The sequence below is a fragment of the Plecotus auritus genome (assembly GCF_963455305.1).
Source record: "Plecotus auritus genome assembly, chromosome: 3".
Taxonomy (NCBI): domain Eukaryota; kingdom Metazoa; phylum Chordata; class Mammalia; order Chiroptera; family Vespertilionidae; genus Plecotus; species Plecotus auritus.
Window position 1 is genome coordinate 214613419 of NC_137772.1, and position 14055 is coordinate 214627473.

At 42.4% G+C, this 14055-nt stretch overlaps 1 protein-coding gene across 1 annotated transcript in view; it reads right to left on the reverse strand.

The window, feature by feature from the left end:
* Window positions 1–4926: 4926 nt before the first annotated feature.
* The window catches only part of ALDH1L2 (aldehyde dehydrogenase 1 family member L2), a 47224-nt gene continuing 38095 nt past the window's right edge, over window positions 4927–14055 (reverse strand). The window contains exons 21-23 of the mRNA XM_080660999.1: window positions 13681–13786; window positions 9717–9916; window positions 4927–5830 (exon numbers count right to left, since the gene is read on the reverse strand). Coding sequence (XP_080517125.1) covers window positions 5775–5830; window positions 9717–9916; window positions 13681–13786 — 362 coding nt within the window. The 3' untranslated portion in view covers window positions 4927–5774. The remainder of the gene's footprint in view (window positions 5831–9716; window positions 9917–13680; window positions 13787–14055) is intronic.

Below are 14055 nucleotides of genomic sequence, written 5' to 3' on the forward strand. Positions count from 1 at the left end.
AGTTCAGTCACACCCCTTGCCATCATCGGCCTGCTAGTCAGATGGGATCCCAGCCCAGCCACATCTCCGTTTCTCCATCTGTCAATGGGGATAACAGTATCCTTTGAGGGGTCTTAATAAGAAGTTAATGAGTTAATAGATAGCATATGCTGAGAACAGTAAATGTATGCTATAGGAATCTACATAAAAGCCTAAGCGACCATTGCAGCGGAAACAACTGAACGGACAACCGAACAAGCTGTGTGGTGTGACCAGGCCGGCAAGGTGGTTAGTGAGGGGCGACCAAACGACCGAGCAGCAGACTTCTTGGGGCAACCAGGCCAGCAGGGGGGTTAGTGAGGGGCGACCAAAGGACCGAGCAGCAGGCTGTGTGGGCCTAAACCGGGATTGGGCCTAAATAGCAATCAGACATCCCCCGAGGGGTCCCGGATTGGACAGGGTGCAGACTGGGCTGAGTGGACCCTCTGCCCCCCCCCCATAACCCGTGCACGAATTTCGTGCACTGGGCCTCTAGTAATACATAATTGGAGCAAAAACTTTGGGGAAACTTGGTAGGATTAAAGATTACTACATCCTTTGACTCAGGAATTCCACTCCTAGGAATTTATCCAATTAAATAAGTATGGCTTTGTTCACAAATTTCTATATAAGATTTATTCTGATGTTTAAAATAGCAAAAAGCAAACCTACTAGTAAATATTCAACAATAGAGAGCATTAGTATAAACAAGGCTCTTACAAATTATAAGATAAAGCCACTAAACATGTAGAGGAACATTTATTGGCATAGAAAGATGCTTATAGATTGTTAATTGAAAAAGCAGGCAACAAAGTCACGTACACTTATATTGATTCTGTAAAACAGTATATGCCTAGAAAAAGTCTGGAAATTCTCAAATGATATCTGGTTATTTCTGTGTGGATAGTTTATGGTGAGTCTTACCTTCCTGTTTTACATATCCTATATAATAAAGAGGTAATATGCAAATTGACCCTCACTCCCTCGCGTCACAAGATTGCCACCCCCACATCATCACAAGATGGCCGCCCCCACATTGTCACAAGATGGCTGGCAGGGAGGGCAGTTGGGGGTGATCGGGCCAGCAGGGGAGCAGTTAGGTGTCAATCAGGCTGGCAGGGGAGCGGTTAGGGAGCTATCAGGCTGGCAGGCCGAGTGGTTAGGGGCAATCAGGCAGCCAGGCAGGTGAGTGGTTAGGAGCCAGCAGTCCTGTATTGTGAGAGGGATGTCCCAGATTGGAGAGGGTGAAGGCTGGGCTGAGGGACACCCCCCACCCCCAGTGCATGAATTTCATGCACCGGGCCTCTAATTTTTAAATAATTTGGTATTATTTAATTATTTAAAAATTCACTTTGGTATTATTTGCAAAGTAGTAATAATAATAATCCACCCTATCCATAATGTCTCATGGCTGATGATATTCTGGTCCAGGTCTCCCTTCATTAGCTATTGCTTTCTTGGAGGGTGGTATGGGGGAACCAAATTTGGTTCCTCACCCTGTCTCTACCTACTTCCACAAAAGCTCTTGCAGATAATGTCCATTCTGCGTAGTTTTTTAGTTTAGTTTAGTCTTTTCTTTTAAATATATTTTTATTGATTTCAGAAAGGAAGGGAGAGGGAGAGGGAGATAGAAACATCAATGATGAGAGAGAACCATTGATTGGCTGTCTCCTACTGGGGATTGAGCCAACAACCTGGGCACATGCCCTGACCGGGAATTGAACCATAACCTTCTGGTTCATTGGTCAACTGATGCTCAACCACTGAGCCATACCGGCTGAGTTAGTTTTTTAGTTTGACATTTGAATGTGCCTACCGTTCACTACCCAGGCCCTGATTTGGGCATTGGCAATAAAAGCTACATCAGCTTGGTTAAGACCACCAGCTCCATTGCTCAAGTGCCTGCTCTGCCACTTAATAGTTATGTGATTTGGGCAGGTTACTTAACCTCTTTCATTTGAAAGCAAATATTTATTGAGCTTCTCCTACATAGTAAGCACTAGAGATTCATGAAGCTTACATTATAATCGGGGGAGATCGGTGATAAATAAATCAGGTTATGATAAATGTTATGAAAATAACAGGATGAGGAGAATAAAGGATGACAGGGCAGATGAAGTATGAATGTGGTACATAGGTACTAGAAAGAATAGTCAGGGAATGTATCTCTACTGACGTGATATTTGAGGAGAGACCTAAAGAAAGTAAGGCAGCCAGCCAGGAGGTGGTGTGTGGGGAAAGAGTTTCAGGAAGAGGCAGTGGCCTGCTGGCACTGGCTTGCATTTGATCTGATCACATGCATCTCTTCCCAAACTTGTGTTCAGTGACGTCAAATGGATGGCTTGAAATCAGCCTTGATGAGAGCATTTATACACAGAAATCAGCAAATACTAAGAATTTCCCCCCCCTAGAGAGCCAATTGTTAAATATTTACCAGCACACAACTGGGGAGAGGGAGCAGTAAGTGCAAAGGCCCTGAGGCAGGAGTGTTCCTGCTGTGTTTGAGGAGAATGAAGGCAACCAGCGTGGTTAGACAGAATGAGAGGGAAATGGTTAGGAGGTGAGGTCAGAGGTAGCCAGGACTTCATACGCCATGGAAGTACACTGGACTTCATTCTAAGCAAAATGGAGGCCATCAGAAGTTTTAAACAAAGGCATGACACCATCTGACTTATGCTCTGAACAAAACCACACAGGGAGGAATCAGGAAAACTAATTGGGAGGCCTTAGCAATAAGTTAGATAAAAGAAGATGATGGGTTGGTAGTGGTAGAGGTAGTAAGAGCACCTCAATTTATTCACTTTTTCAGGTATTTTGAAGGTTAAGTAAGCTAACATTTAAAAAGCGCTTAACACTGGTCTAGCACACAGGAGGCCAACAATAGATGACAGCTGTTATTATTATTATTATTATTATTATTATTATTATTTTAAAATATGTTTTTATTGATTTCAGAGAAGAAGGGAGAGGGAGAGATAGAAACATCAATAATGAGAGGGAATCATTGTTCGGCTGCCTCCTGCACGCCCCTCACTGGGAATTAAGTCTACAACCTGGGTATGTGCCCTATTGGGGAATCACACCTTGACCTCCTGGTTCATAGGTCGACACTCAACCACTGAGCCACGCCAGCCGGGCTGTTGTTATTATTATTGACAGAATGCCAATCCCGGAGTGAGGAGGGGGTGTTCATATCTGGTTAGGAAGGCAAATAATTTTAGCAACAAGTGGTAAGTACTACTAGTTTGTTCCAGACAAGTGGTAGCATAGAGGAGAGACACTTCGGCCAAGTTGGGGGTAGGAAGGCCAGGGAGGCTGTTTAAGAGGGTGGCTTTCGCAAGGGCCTGGGGAAATGGAATTAGAAGAAATGCACAACTGCTTAAAGTGTCTACACCTCCCCAGTTCGGTGACAAACAGATCTCAGCTTTATCCTTTAGCAAAATAATCAGTGATCTGAAGGAGCAGTGATAATTTAATTACTCGGTGTGTTAATTAAATCACCCAGTAGTCTGTGGATCATTAGGTTCCAACTCATATTCACTGGTAATTTTATGAGTTTCATGGAGCCTTTGATTCTGATCAACAGTCAGATGTAAAAACTCCAGCCGGTAAGAACTTTAGAACTCGCTGTGAAAAAAGAAGTGTTTAATCTGAGGCCCAAGCATGGGCTTCAGGAGGTCTGGAACCCCATGAGGGAGTAGAAGTGAAACAGAGGGGTTCCATTTTTATCAAATTCTCAAGGAAGTTTATGGCCCAAAGAAGATTAAAAACACTGCTACTGAGAGTCACATTAGAAGGTAAAACTAGCCTAGAAGAACGGGCATGTTTTTGTTTGCCTTCTCATCTATCATGAAAACATTTGGTAACATGATATTTTCAATCATATGAAAGCAGTTCAAACACTGCATTTAAAAGTGGTTCCTTTATAATAAGGCCGTTGTCATTTACTCAAATATGAACCCTGAGAACATTCATTCCAACTGAGAACTTTAGCTGTGCCAAGCTCGGATGGTAAATGAGCTACCATATAATAAACAAGTGCTTTTAGACAGGATTCTCTCTGTTGACCATGCCAGGATCACCTGATATTCTTCCTTTGGAGTGCTTTGCGTCTTTGATTTTGTTATTGTTGCTTACTGATTATTGATTTCCTACAGTCCCCTGATTGCAGGCTGCCAGAGTCTTCATAGTAACAACTATTCCCTAAGGGCTTCTTCAAAGCCAACGAGATTCTAGACATTTTACTTTAAAAGGAGGAATAATAGGAGTGAATTGCTCTGACCATCTTCTAGTCATACAAGAATGGTGATCGTTTACCTACCTATTTATTTTTGTCTGACAACAGGCAATGAATTCTATGAGTAATGTGTGAGTTGTATTAATTCCCGCTTCTTGAGCACAGACTACGCCCAAACACCTTGTTAAGTGTATTATGTGGATGATTCCATTGGATCCCTCCAACACCGAATGAGACAGGGACTTTACCTATTTTATAGATTCCAGATCTAGCCTCTGAGTGAGATAGGTCACTAACTTGCCCACGATCACACAGCCAGGGAGCAGCAAAACCAGTAAATAGATAATGGAAAACAAGATGTCCTCTGAAGGAGGGGTGAGCTGCAGAAAGGAAAGCATCCCTTTCCCCTGGGCCAGTGGTCGGCAAACTGCGGCTGGCGAGCCACACGTGGCTCTTTGGCCCCTTGAGTGTGGCTCTTCCACAAAATACCATGTGCCGGCGCCATCGTTATTTTTCATCTGTGGCATTTCCCAGTGCTGCTGTATTGGGCACCGTGTTATGACATGGATGAGAGAAAGGGTATAGGAACCAGTGATTACTGAAAAGGGTTGTAGGCAAATGAATTAATCCATCTACTTAATACATCTCAATATATTGATTAAACAGTGATGGTGGAAACAGTTAACTTTTATTGAGTATTTACCATGACAAAGCACAGGGTGAGGTGCTTTACTTATAGTATTGCATTGAGTCCCCATCACAAAGCTCCTGAGGGAGGCATTACTATACCTGTTTCACAGATAAGGAAGCCGAGGCTCAGAGAAGTTGCATAAGTTTCCCGAAGTCACATAGCTAGTAAGATGGCATGATAGGAATCAAGATCAGCCTCCAAAAGCTATTTACTTTACACAATAGTGGTAGGTAAAAGTAGGTTTACGGTTGTGACTATGCAAAACAGTTATTCTTGTATTATTATTTATTAATTATTGTATTATTTATTTGCATTACAAATGTAAACCTACTTTTGCCCACACCTAGATACCATATCGTGAAATTTACTTTAAAAGCTACTGACAGGTTCAAATCCCAGATGAGCGCTCCCCACCCCCGAAAAAAATAAAAAAGCTATTTGACTAGAATTTAAACTATTTGGGTCAGAGATCATGTCATTAAATTTTGTATAATCCTCAGGACATAATATAGTACCTTGTACCCAGGAGGTACTCAAGAACGGTTTGTGGGTTGATCGCCCATCACAGGGGATTGAAAAATAGAACATCAAAGGCACAAAAATATATCTTATTTCAAAATATGAAAAAATAAGATATACTAGTAGAAGGTATATAGCTCAGGCACAAGTGTAATGCTTAGACATGTGGCCTGATGGTCTTCATGGCCCACGTGTGATTTTTTGGCTCGTGGCTGACATCTCCCTCCTCGGCACACCCAGCCCTCTTCTGCATGTTGAGAATGGAGGAGCAGTGCTGTCTGCTGAGGCTTTCCTGGTCGTGGCATTGCTCTAATATTCCAGCGTCACCGTCTTGGTTTTGAGGTATTCGTTTAGCGCTTCCTCACCTAGGGAAGAGAAAAACTGTTGGTGGACAGTCTTCATAGGTGGCTGTGAGGTCACCAGACTTCCGGACACAGGTGTGGGTGTCTAGGTCACTAAGCAAATAGAATGTGCCCCAGAACAGTGTTTCTCAAACATTAAAATTCATGTGAATCACCTGATGATTCTGTGAAACTACAGATTCTCATTCAATTAAAAACGGTGTAGACCCCACCATTGCGTTTACTGTGTCTCCCTCTTTTAAAAAAAGTTGTTTTATTAATTAAAAATTTTTTTCAATTACAGTTTATGTGTAATATTTTGTATTGGTTTCAGATGTACAGCATAGTGGTTAGACAATCATACACTTTACGAAGTGTTCCCCCTCCCGATATTCCCAGTACCCAGCTGGCACTGTACATAGTTATCGCAATATTATTGACTACTAGAGGCCCTGTGCACAAAATTCATGCACTGCGGTGGGGGGGGGGGGGGTCCCCTCAGCCCAGCCTGCACCCACTTGCAGTCCGGGAGCCCCCTGATCGATCGCCCTGCAGAGGGAGGCCCCGCCCACCTGCTGCAGCACCGCAGGCCAGGTAGCATGGGCCTCCCTCTTTGGAGTGATCGATCGCAGAGCCTCTCTCCCCCACCCCCATCGATCGCCCTGCCGGCCGGTGGCCTGGGCCTCCCTCTGCGGGGGCCATCATGGGCGATGGTGGGGCCTCCCTACCCCCCTCCCCTTCCCTCTCCCCCCCAACCAATCACATCGCACCTGCCTTGGCTGGCACCAGTGCGTGTCATAGTGTGGTCGTTCGGACAGTCGTTCTGCTGTTGGGTTCTTGGGTCGATTTGCATATTACACTTTTATTATTATAGATATTCCGTGTTTTGTACTTTACATGCCCATGACTATTTTGTAACTACCAATCTGTACTTCTCGATCCCTTCACCTTTTTCACCTAGTCCCTCACCCTCCCTTACTCTGACAGCCATCAGTCTGGTCTCTGTATCTATGAGCCTGTTTCTGTTGTTTGTTTATGTACACTGTTCTTTAGATTCCACATATAAGTAAATCATATGGTATTGGTCTTTCTCTGACTGACTTATTTCACTTAGCACATACTGTGTCTCTTGATTTCATTCTTTTTTCTCATGCTTGCCTTAATCTTGTGTTGTTTTAGACATTTAGTGTAGCCTAGGTGTACAGTGTTTGTAAAGTCTACAGTGGTGCACATTGATGCCCTAGGCCCGAAAAATCCCTCATCACTCACTCACTGACACCAGGAGCAACTGCCAGTCCTGCAAGCTCCATTTATGGTAGGTGCCCTTACAGGTGAACCATTTTTATCTCTCTCTCTTTTTTTTTAATATATTTCTTTATTGATTTCAGAGAGGAAGGGAGAGGGAGAAAGAGATAGAAACATCAATGATGAGAGAGAATCATTGATCGGCTGCCTCCTGCACATCCCCTACTGGGGATTGAGCCTGCAACCCAGGCATGAGCCCTTGGCTGGAATCGAACCCGGGACCCTTCAGTCTGCAGGCTGATGCTCTATCCACTGAGCCAAACCAGCTAGGGCTTTTTTTTTTTTTATCTCTTTTTAAAAAATATATATTTTATTGATTTTTTACAAAGAGGAAGGGAGAGGGATAGAGAGTTATAAACATCGATGAAAGAGAAACATCGATCAGCTGCCTCCTGCACACCCCCCACTGGGGATGCGCCCGCAACCAAAGTATTTGCCCCCAACTGTAATCAAACCCGGCACCCTTCAGTCTGCAGGCCAACGCTCTATCCACTGAGCCAAACCGGTCATTTTTTATCTCTTATAACCATATTTTCACTGCATCTTTTCTATGTTTACATATGTTTGGATACATCAATACTTACCATTATGTTACAATTGCCTACAGTCTTCAGTACGAATCGCATTTTAAAGATAAGGAAAATGCAGTTTTCCTGATTTATGTAGCATCTTAGGAACAGAGAAAGCCATATCCAGGCAAAAATAAATAGGTCTTGCTTTCTGTTCCTACTCTGAGCTAGATAATCATCAACTTCTAGCAGTTAAAGGGCATGAATGCCACAGGCAAAGCTAATGAGTATGTGATTCTGACAGCTGAGCTAAAACAAGGGTTGTAACCTTACATTAGGATCACCCCAGGGAGCTTTTAAAACTCCTGATCCAGGTCACACCCCAGAGCAATTACATCAGCATCTTCGTATTTTTTTAAAGCTCCTTCGTGATTATAATCCAATGTGCCACTGGGAACCACCGGCTAAAGGAGTTTAAAATTGGGAGAGGAAGAAACTATTAGGCAAATTGTGCTGTTTTATAATAAAACAGAGAACTGAAGCCGGGCCATTATACTCTACCAAAAGACAAGTGGACAGTTTCCTTGCTTTATAATAGTATTTTCTCTAAGAAAATCTCCCACTGTGATTTGGATGCAGGGATGAAAGCTGGATTAAAGACATGAATAATAATAATAAAAAAAAAAGACTTTCTACCTCAGTGGCATTTAAAATGAGAGCTACATTTATTCCTGCAAATACATTGCCCAAAGTCATCAAGAGAAAAATGTAAAAACACCCCAAATTAACCAAACTTATATTAGTGGACTATAATGTCAGTAAATCACAAATATTTCGGTTTTTGAAATAACGTGCTAGACTGACTGTGGGAAGTAAGAACATGGGCTCCATAGCCAGATTGCTTGGCTTTGAATTCTCTGCCAGTGGCTGGCTGTGTGACTTTGAGCAAGTTACCCAAACTCTCTGAGCCCCTATTTTCCTCATCCATTAAATAAAGATGATAAATGGCACCTGTCTCCCAGGGCTATTGTGAGATTGCTTGTGGTCATGCAGGTAAAGTAGTTAGAACAGGGCCTGGTTTAGTGTTCAAAGTAAGCTACTACTTAAATGTGATGGTGTCACTGCCCATAATGAATTATAGTTTGGGCTTTCTACAAACTCAAAATCCAAATTCCCAGATCCCCAGAAACCCCTGCCAGTTGCAGTGTTGACTCTGAAAGCTTGCCAAGCAACTCAGAGACAGGATTTATTCTCGGAGATAGCTGGTTATTGCCCTGTATCCATTTTTCCTGTCTTGGTTCCCATGAACACTAAACCAAATTCATGCTGAATGTCAAGTAAAAACCAAAAACCAAAAAATGAATCTATCTTAGTTAAAAGATATTGTCAGAGGTTCTTTTTCCTTTCATCGTTAATCTTTTTTTAAAAAAGGAAACACTTTCCCACACTATTTGTGTACTTCTTTGTATGTTCAAAAGAATGTTTAATATTTTAAAAAAACTTAGTTGCCCTAGCTGGTTTGGGTCAGTGGCTAGAGTGCTAACCTGCGGACCGAAGGGTCCTGGGTTTGATTCTGGTCAAGGACACGTACCTTAGTTGCAGGCTCAAGCCCCAGCCAAGGTCGGGGTGCATATGGGAGGCAACCAATGGATGTGTCTCTCTCACACTGATGTTCTCCTCTCTCTGCCCCTCGCCCTCCCTTCCACTCTCTAAAAAAATCAATGGGAAAAATATCCTTGGGTGAGGATTAGTAAAACAAACAAACAAATAAACAACTTAGTTCCCTGTAAACCCAGAATGCCCTTCAAAACAGTACATGGTCCCTCGCTGGTTTGGTTGAAGGGTCCCGGATTCAATTCTGGTCAAGGGCACGTACTAGTATGTCGGTTGCATGCTCAATCCCCAACCCCAGTGTCTCTCTCACATTGATGTTTTCCCTCCCTCTTCTTTCCATTCTCTCTAAACATCAATGGAAAAATACCCTCAGGTGCGGATTAACAACAACAACAAAACACACAGTAAGTGGGTGTTGCATGAAACAGAAAGCAGACTTGATGTGGGAACAAAGGGACCCACAGTAGCAAAGCGAAGCGTACCTAAGTCTTTTCCAAAGCCAGATTGTTTAACTCCGCCGAAAGGGGCTGCCACGTCCGTCTTGTTGTATGTGTTAATAAACACGGTCCCCGCTTCAAGTTTCTCACTCACGTACATCGCTTTGTTTATGTCTCTTGTAAAAACCCCCGAGGCCAAACCGTACTCTGTATTATTTGCTCGCAGCAACACTCCATCGATGTCCCTGCGAGATGTTTTTAGGAAGACATAAAACTTCATTAAATGTAGGGCACAACACTCCCAATTATGTTCTAATATTTCCCCCTCTGTGCTAGAAACAGGAACACATGATTGCTAACCTGCTTACTATACATTTTTATAAATGAAACTGTCCAGGCGTATGTCAAAAGAAAACCCAATAAAATATTACAACTCCAGCATTACATTTTCATACGTGTCATACAGCACCATTTAAAATCTGATTTGAAGTCATCTTTTCTTTAAAAAAAATCACATATATATGTGTGTGTGTGTGTGTGTGTGTGTGTGTGTGTGTGTGTGTGAGAGAGAGAGAGAGAGAGAGAGAGAGAGAGAGATCAAACCTGCAACCTTTCGATATATGGGATGATGCTCCAACTAACTGAGCTACACTGGCCAGGGCATTATAGCAGATTTTTTTATTGAGCACTTACTCAATATCTATATCTATATCTATATCTATATCTATATCTATATCTATATCTATATCTATACCTATATCTATACCATATCTATCTATATATAGATAGATAGATATGATATAGATAGATATAAAATTGATTTCAGAGAGGAAGGGAGAGGGAGAGAGAGATAGAAACATCAATGATGAGAGAGAATCATTGATAGGCTGCCTCCTGCACGGCCCACACTGGGGATCGAGCCCACAACCCAGGCATGTGCCTGGCCGGGAATTGAACCATGACCTCCTGGTTCATAGGTCAATGCTGGTAAACCACACCAGCCAGGCTAAAGTCATCTTTTCAGCTTTCTTCATTGGTTCTCCTTTATGCCTTTTCATTCCCTCTCCTCTCCCTTGAGTCCCACTTCTAGATATATTCTCAGAGTAACCCCTGTTTCCCTCCATCGCTTCAGATTTTATACACACAGCTCCAGGCTCATTCAGTGTCTCACCCTGAAGCCTCCCAGTGCCCACCTTTGCCAACATTGAGGCATAGATGGTAGCAACTCATTGGGAGGGCTCTGCATCCAGACTGCCTGGGTGACCCTGGACAAGTGACTTCATCTTCCCATGCTTCCGTTTATTCTTGTGAAAATGGAAATAATAATAATAGCACCTGTCTTGTTGTGAGGATTAAATGAGCTAATAGTGCCTGGAACTTAGTAAATGCTCAATAAAAATCGGCTATAATGCCCTGGCCAGTGTAGCTCAGTTAGTTGGAGCATCATCCCATATACCGAAAGGTTGCAGGTTTGATCTCTCTCTCTCTCTCTCTCTCTCTCTCTCTCTCTCTCTCTCTCTCGCCAGGAAACACATGTTCCTCCAACTCAGGATTTTGAATGAGCTCTTCACGTACTAACTAGACTGGAAGCTCCCAGAAGGCAGGGATCACATCTTGTTCCTCTTTACACCGTGATGGTGCATCAGCAGACGAGAGGGAATTCAGTTACTATGTTAATGCGGCAAAAGGAGAGTAAAATAATCCCTTAAAGCGATCTCCTGATCGCCCTGCCATTTGTCTCAGTATGCATTCACTTCCCACATGCCTGCCATAGCGTATCTCACCTTTCTGAGCGTCATCCTAATGCTTAGAAAGGCACAAATTCTCTACAACATGGTCAGTAGACACAAGCCAAGTATTTCATCTGGTGCTCCGGCGAAGAAACAGAATCTGTTCCAAAACTGGAGGGAAAATGAGTTGTGCTGACTTCTTTAAGAGACAGCAAAGGCTTTAATGTGGAGCCTGCTGGAGGTATTTTCAAAGGTAATCTTGACTCCATGGAAGTTTAAACTCACAGGAGAGATTTGGAACCTAACTTGGAGTGCACCGAGGCTCCGCTAACACGCTCACACTCCTTCATGCACTGCACACAGTAGGGACCCACATATCTATAGCCTGGACGAAGGCTTTATGCCACTGCTTATGAGGACAATTGAGATGACATAGTTTTATAGTATGTCTTGCTTACGTCTAGAACAGTGGTTGGCAAACTCATTAGTCAACAGAGCCAAATATCAACAGTACAACGATTGAAATTTCTTTTGAGAGCCAAATTTTTTAAACTTAAACTTCTTCTAACGCCACTTCTTCAAAACAGACTCGCCCAGGCCGTGGTATTTTGTGGAAGAGCCACACTCAAGGGGCCAAAGAGCCGCATGTGGCTCGCAAGCCGCGGTTTGCCGACCACTGGTTTAGAATAATAACAGTGGCAACACACCGATAGCAAACACTTCACTTATTTAATCTAGAACGACCCCAAAAGTTAGATACGATTAATAGCCCAATTTTGCAAATAAAGAAACTGAGGCACAGAGTGATTAAACAACTGGCCCAAGCCCACAGAGGTAGTCAGGTGGGGGCCACAGGACAGACGCTGCCCATTGTACAATCCTGCCCTTGGCCTTCTGTGATTAATTGCTCATCTTCTTGTCTGTCTCCCATTAGATGGTAAGCTCCTTAAGGACAGGAACTGTGACTTATCTAGGCCTATGTCCCCAAAACATGGCTTCTTCTATCTGCATGTTTAACACAAGGCCTATCTGTGGGGGAGCTTATAACGAAAGGAAGGTAATGGCATCCTTGAATCAGTTTGTCAGAGTTTACTCACTATAGCTTAGTGTCCCCCAACGCCTTTTACAATGTCTATTAAAGACCAAGATGGCCCTAACTGGTTTAGCTCAGTGGATAGAGCATCGGCCTGTGGACTGAAAGGTCCCAGGTTCGATTCCGGTCAAGGGCATGTACCTTGGTTGCGTGCACATCCCCAGTAGGAGGTGTGCAGGAGGCGGCTGATCGATGTTTCTCTCTCATTGATGTTTCTGACTCTCTATCTCTCTCTCCCTTCCTCTCTGTAAAAAAATCAATAAAATATATTAAAAAAAAAAAGACCAAGATGTTCTTCTGAACTTTATATTCTGTTTCTTTCCACCTTATCATTGGTTGAAGGAAATCTAAAGTTAGAATTCAGAAGAATTTTGTGGCCTATATCATGAGTCTGTGGTATTAATCATTCTTATAGGAGCTAGTTACCTTACAGCCTTCTTTGATATGCTGCACACTTTGGAAAATTTCATGTGCTCTAACAAATCAGGATATCATTTACAGTTGATTACAGGGTGATTGTGGCTATTTCTATAAGAAGCTAAGTATTAGGCTTTCGGGGGCATAATCCCCTAGGAAGGCAGCAGTCCTTTTTGGACAAAATTAGATTTCACAGATGCTGCCTTCCCTAGGAATGTAAAGGTGAAAACTGGTTCTGTTATTCTCAGTTATTGACCTTGTTCCAGAGACATTTCAAGTGTCAACTGTACAAAAACAAAAATTTAGTCAGCCCAAGTCCCATGTCAGCATTAATTTAGGAAGCAAAAGTACATTTCAATCAACATTAGTTAGCACTCTCTTCTCAATATTTAAGTCAACTATTCTTTTTTTTTTTAATATATTTTATTAATTTTTTACAGAGAGGAAGAGAGAGGAGAGGGATAGAGAGCCAGAAACATCGATGAGAGAGAAACATCGATCAGCTGCCTCCTGCACACTTCCTACTGGGGATGTGCCCGCAACCAAGGTACGTGCCCTTGACCGGAATCAAACCTCGGACCTTTCAGTCCGCAGGCCGACGCTCTATCCACTGAGCCAAACCAGTTTCGGCAAGTCAACTATTCTTATAGTAGAGAATTCCATGTTCGTTGATTTTTATGCTCTGTATATAGCTCAATGGCAGAATAATCATAATAAACCCCACAACATATATAGTCAAAACTCGTTAAATTGTGCCCAGAGAACATACCCATTTGGGAATTTAGAAATGATCATAATAGGTCCAAAGGATTCCTCTTTAGCCAGGTACATGTGGTCTTCCACGTCTGTGAACACAGTTGGTTCCATAAAAAAGCCTATTTGAAAAGCAGGAAAAGAACGTCAATTATAGGTTAATCTTCAATGAACAGTTCTTATTTAATTACATTACACATCTTTTTCTTCCCTCTGGGTCAGTAAAACCAAGAAAACGTTCATTTTCCTCTTTTGCATTAGCATTCCTGGGTTCTTATATTTATAATGCTTTTATTACAAACATTTCAAACATGTAAAAATAGACAATATAGTATCATGAATAGTAAAATAATTATTTCTTTATATTTCCTATATTTCATTCATTTTTTTA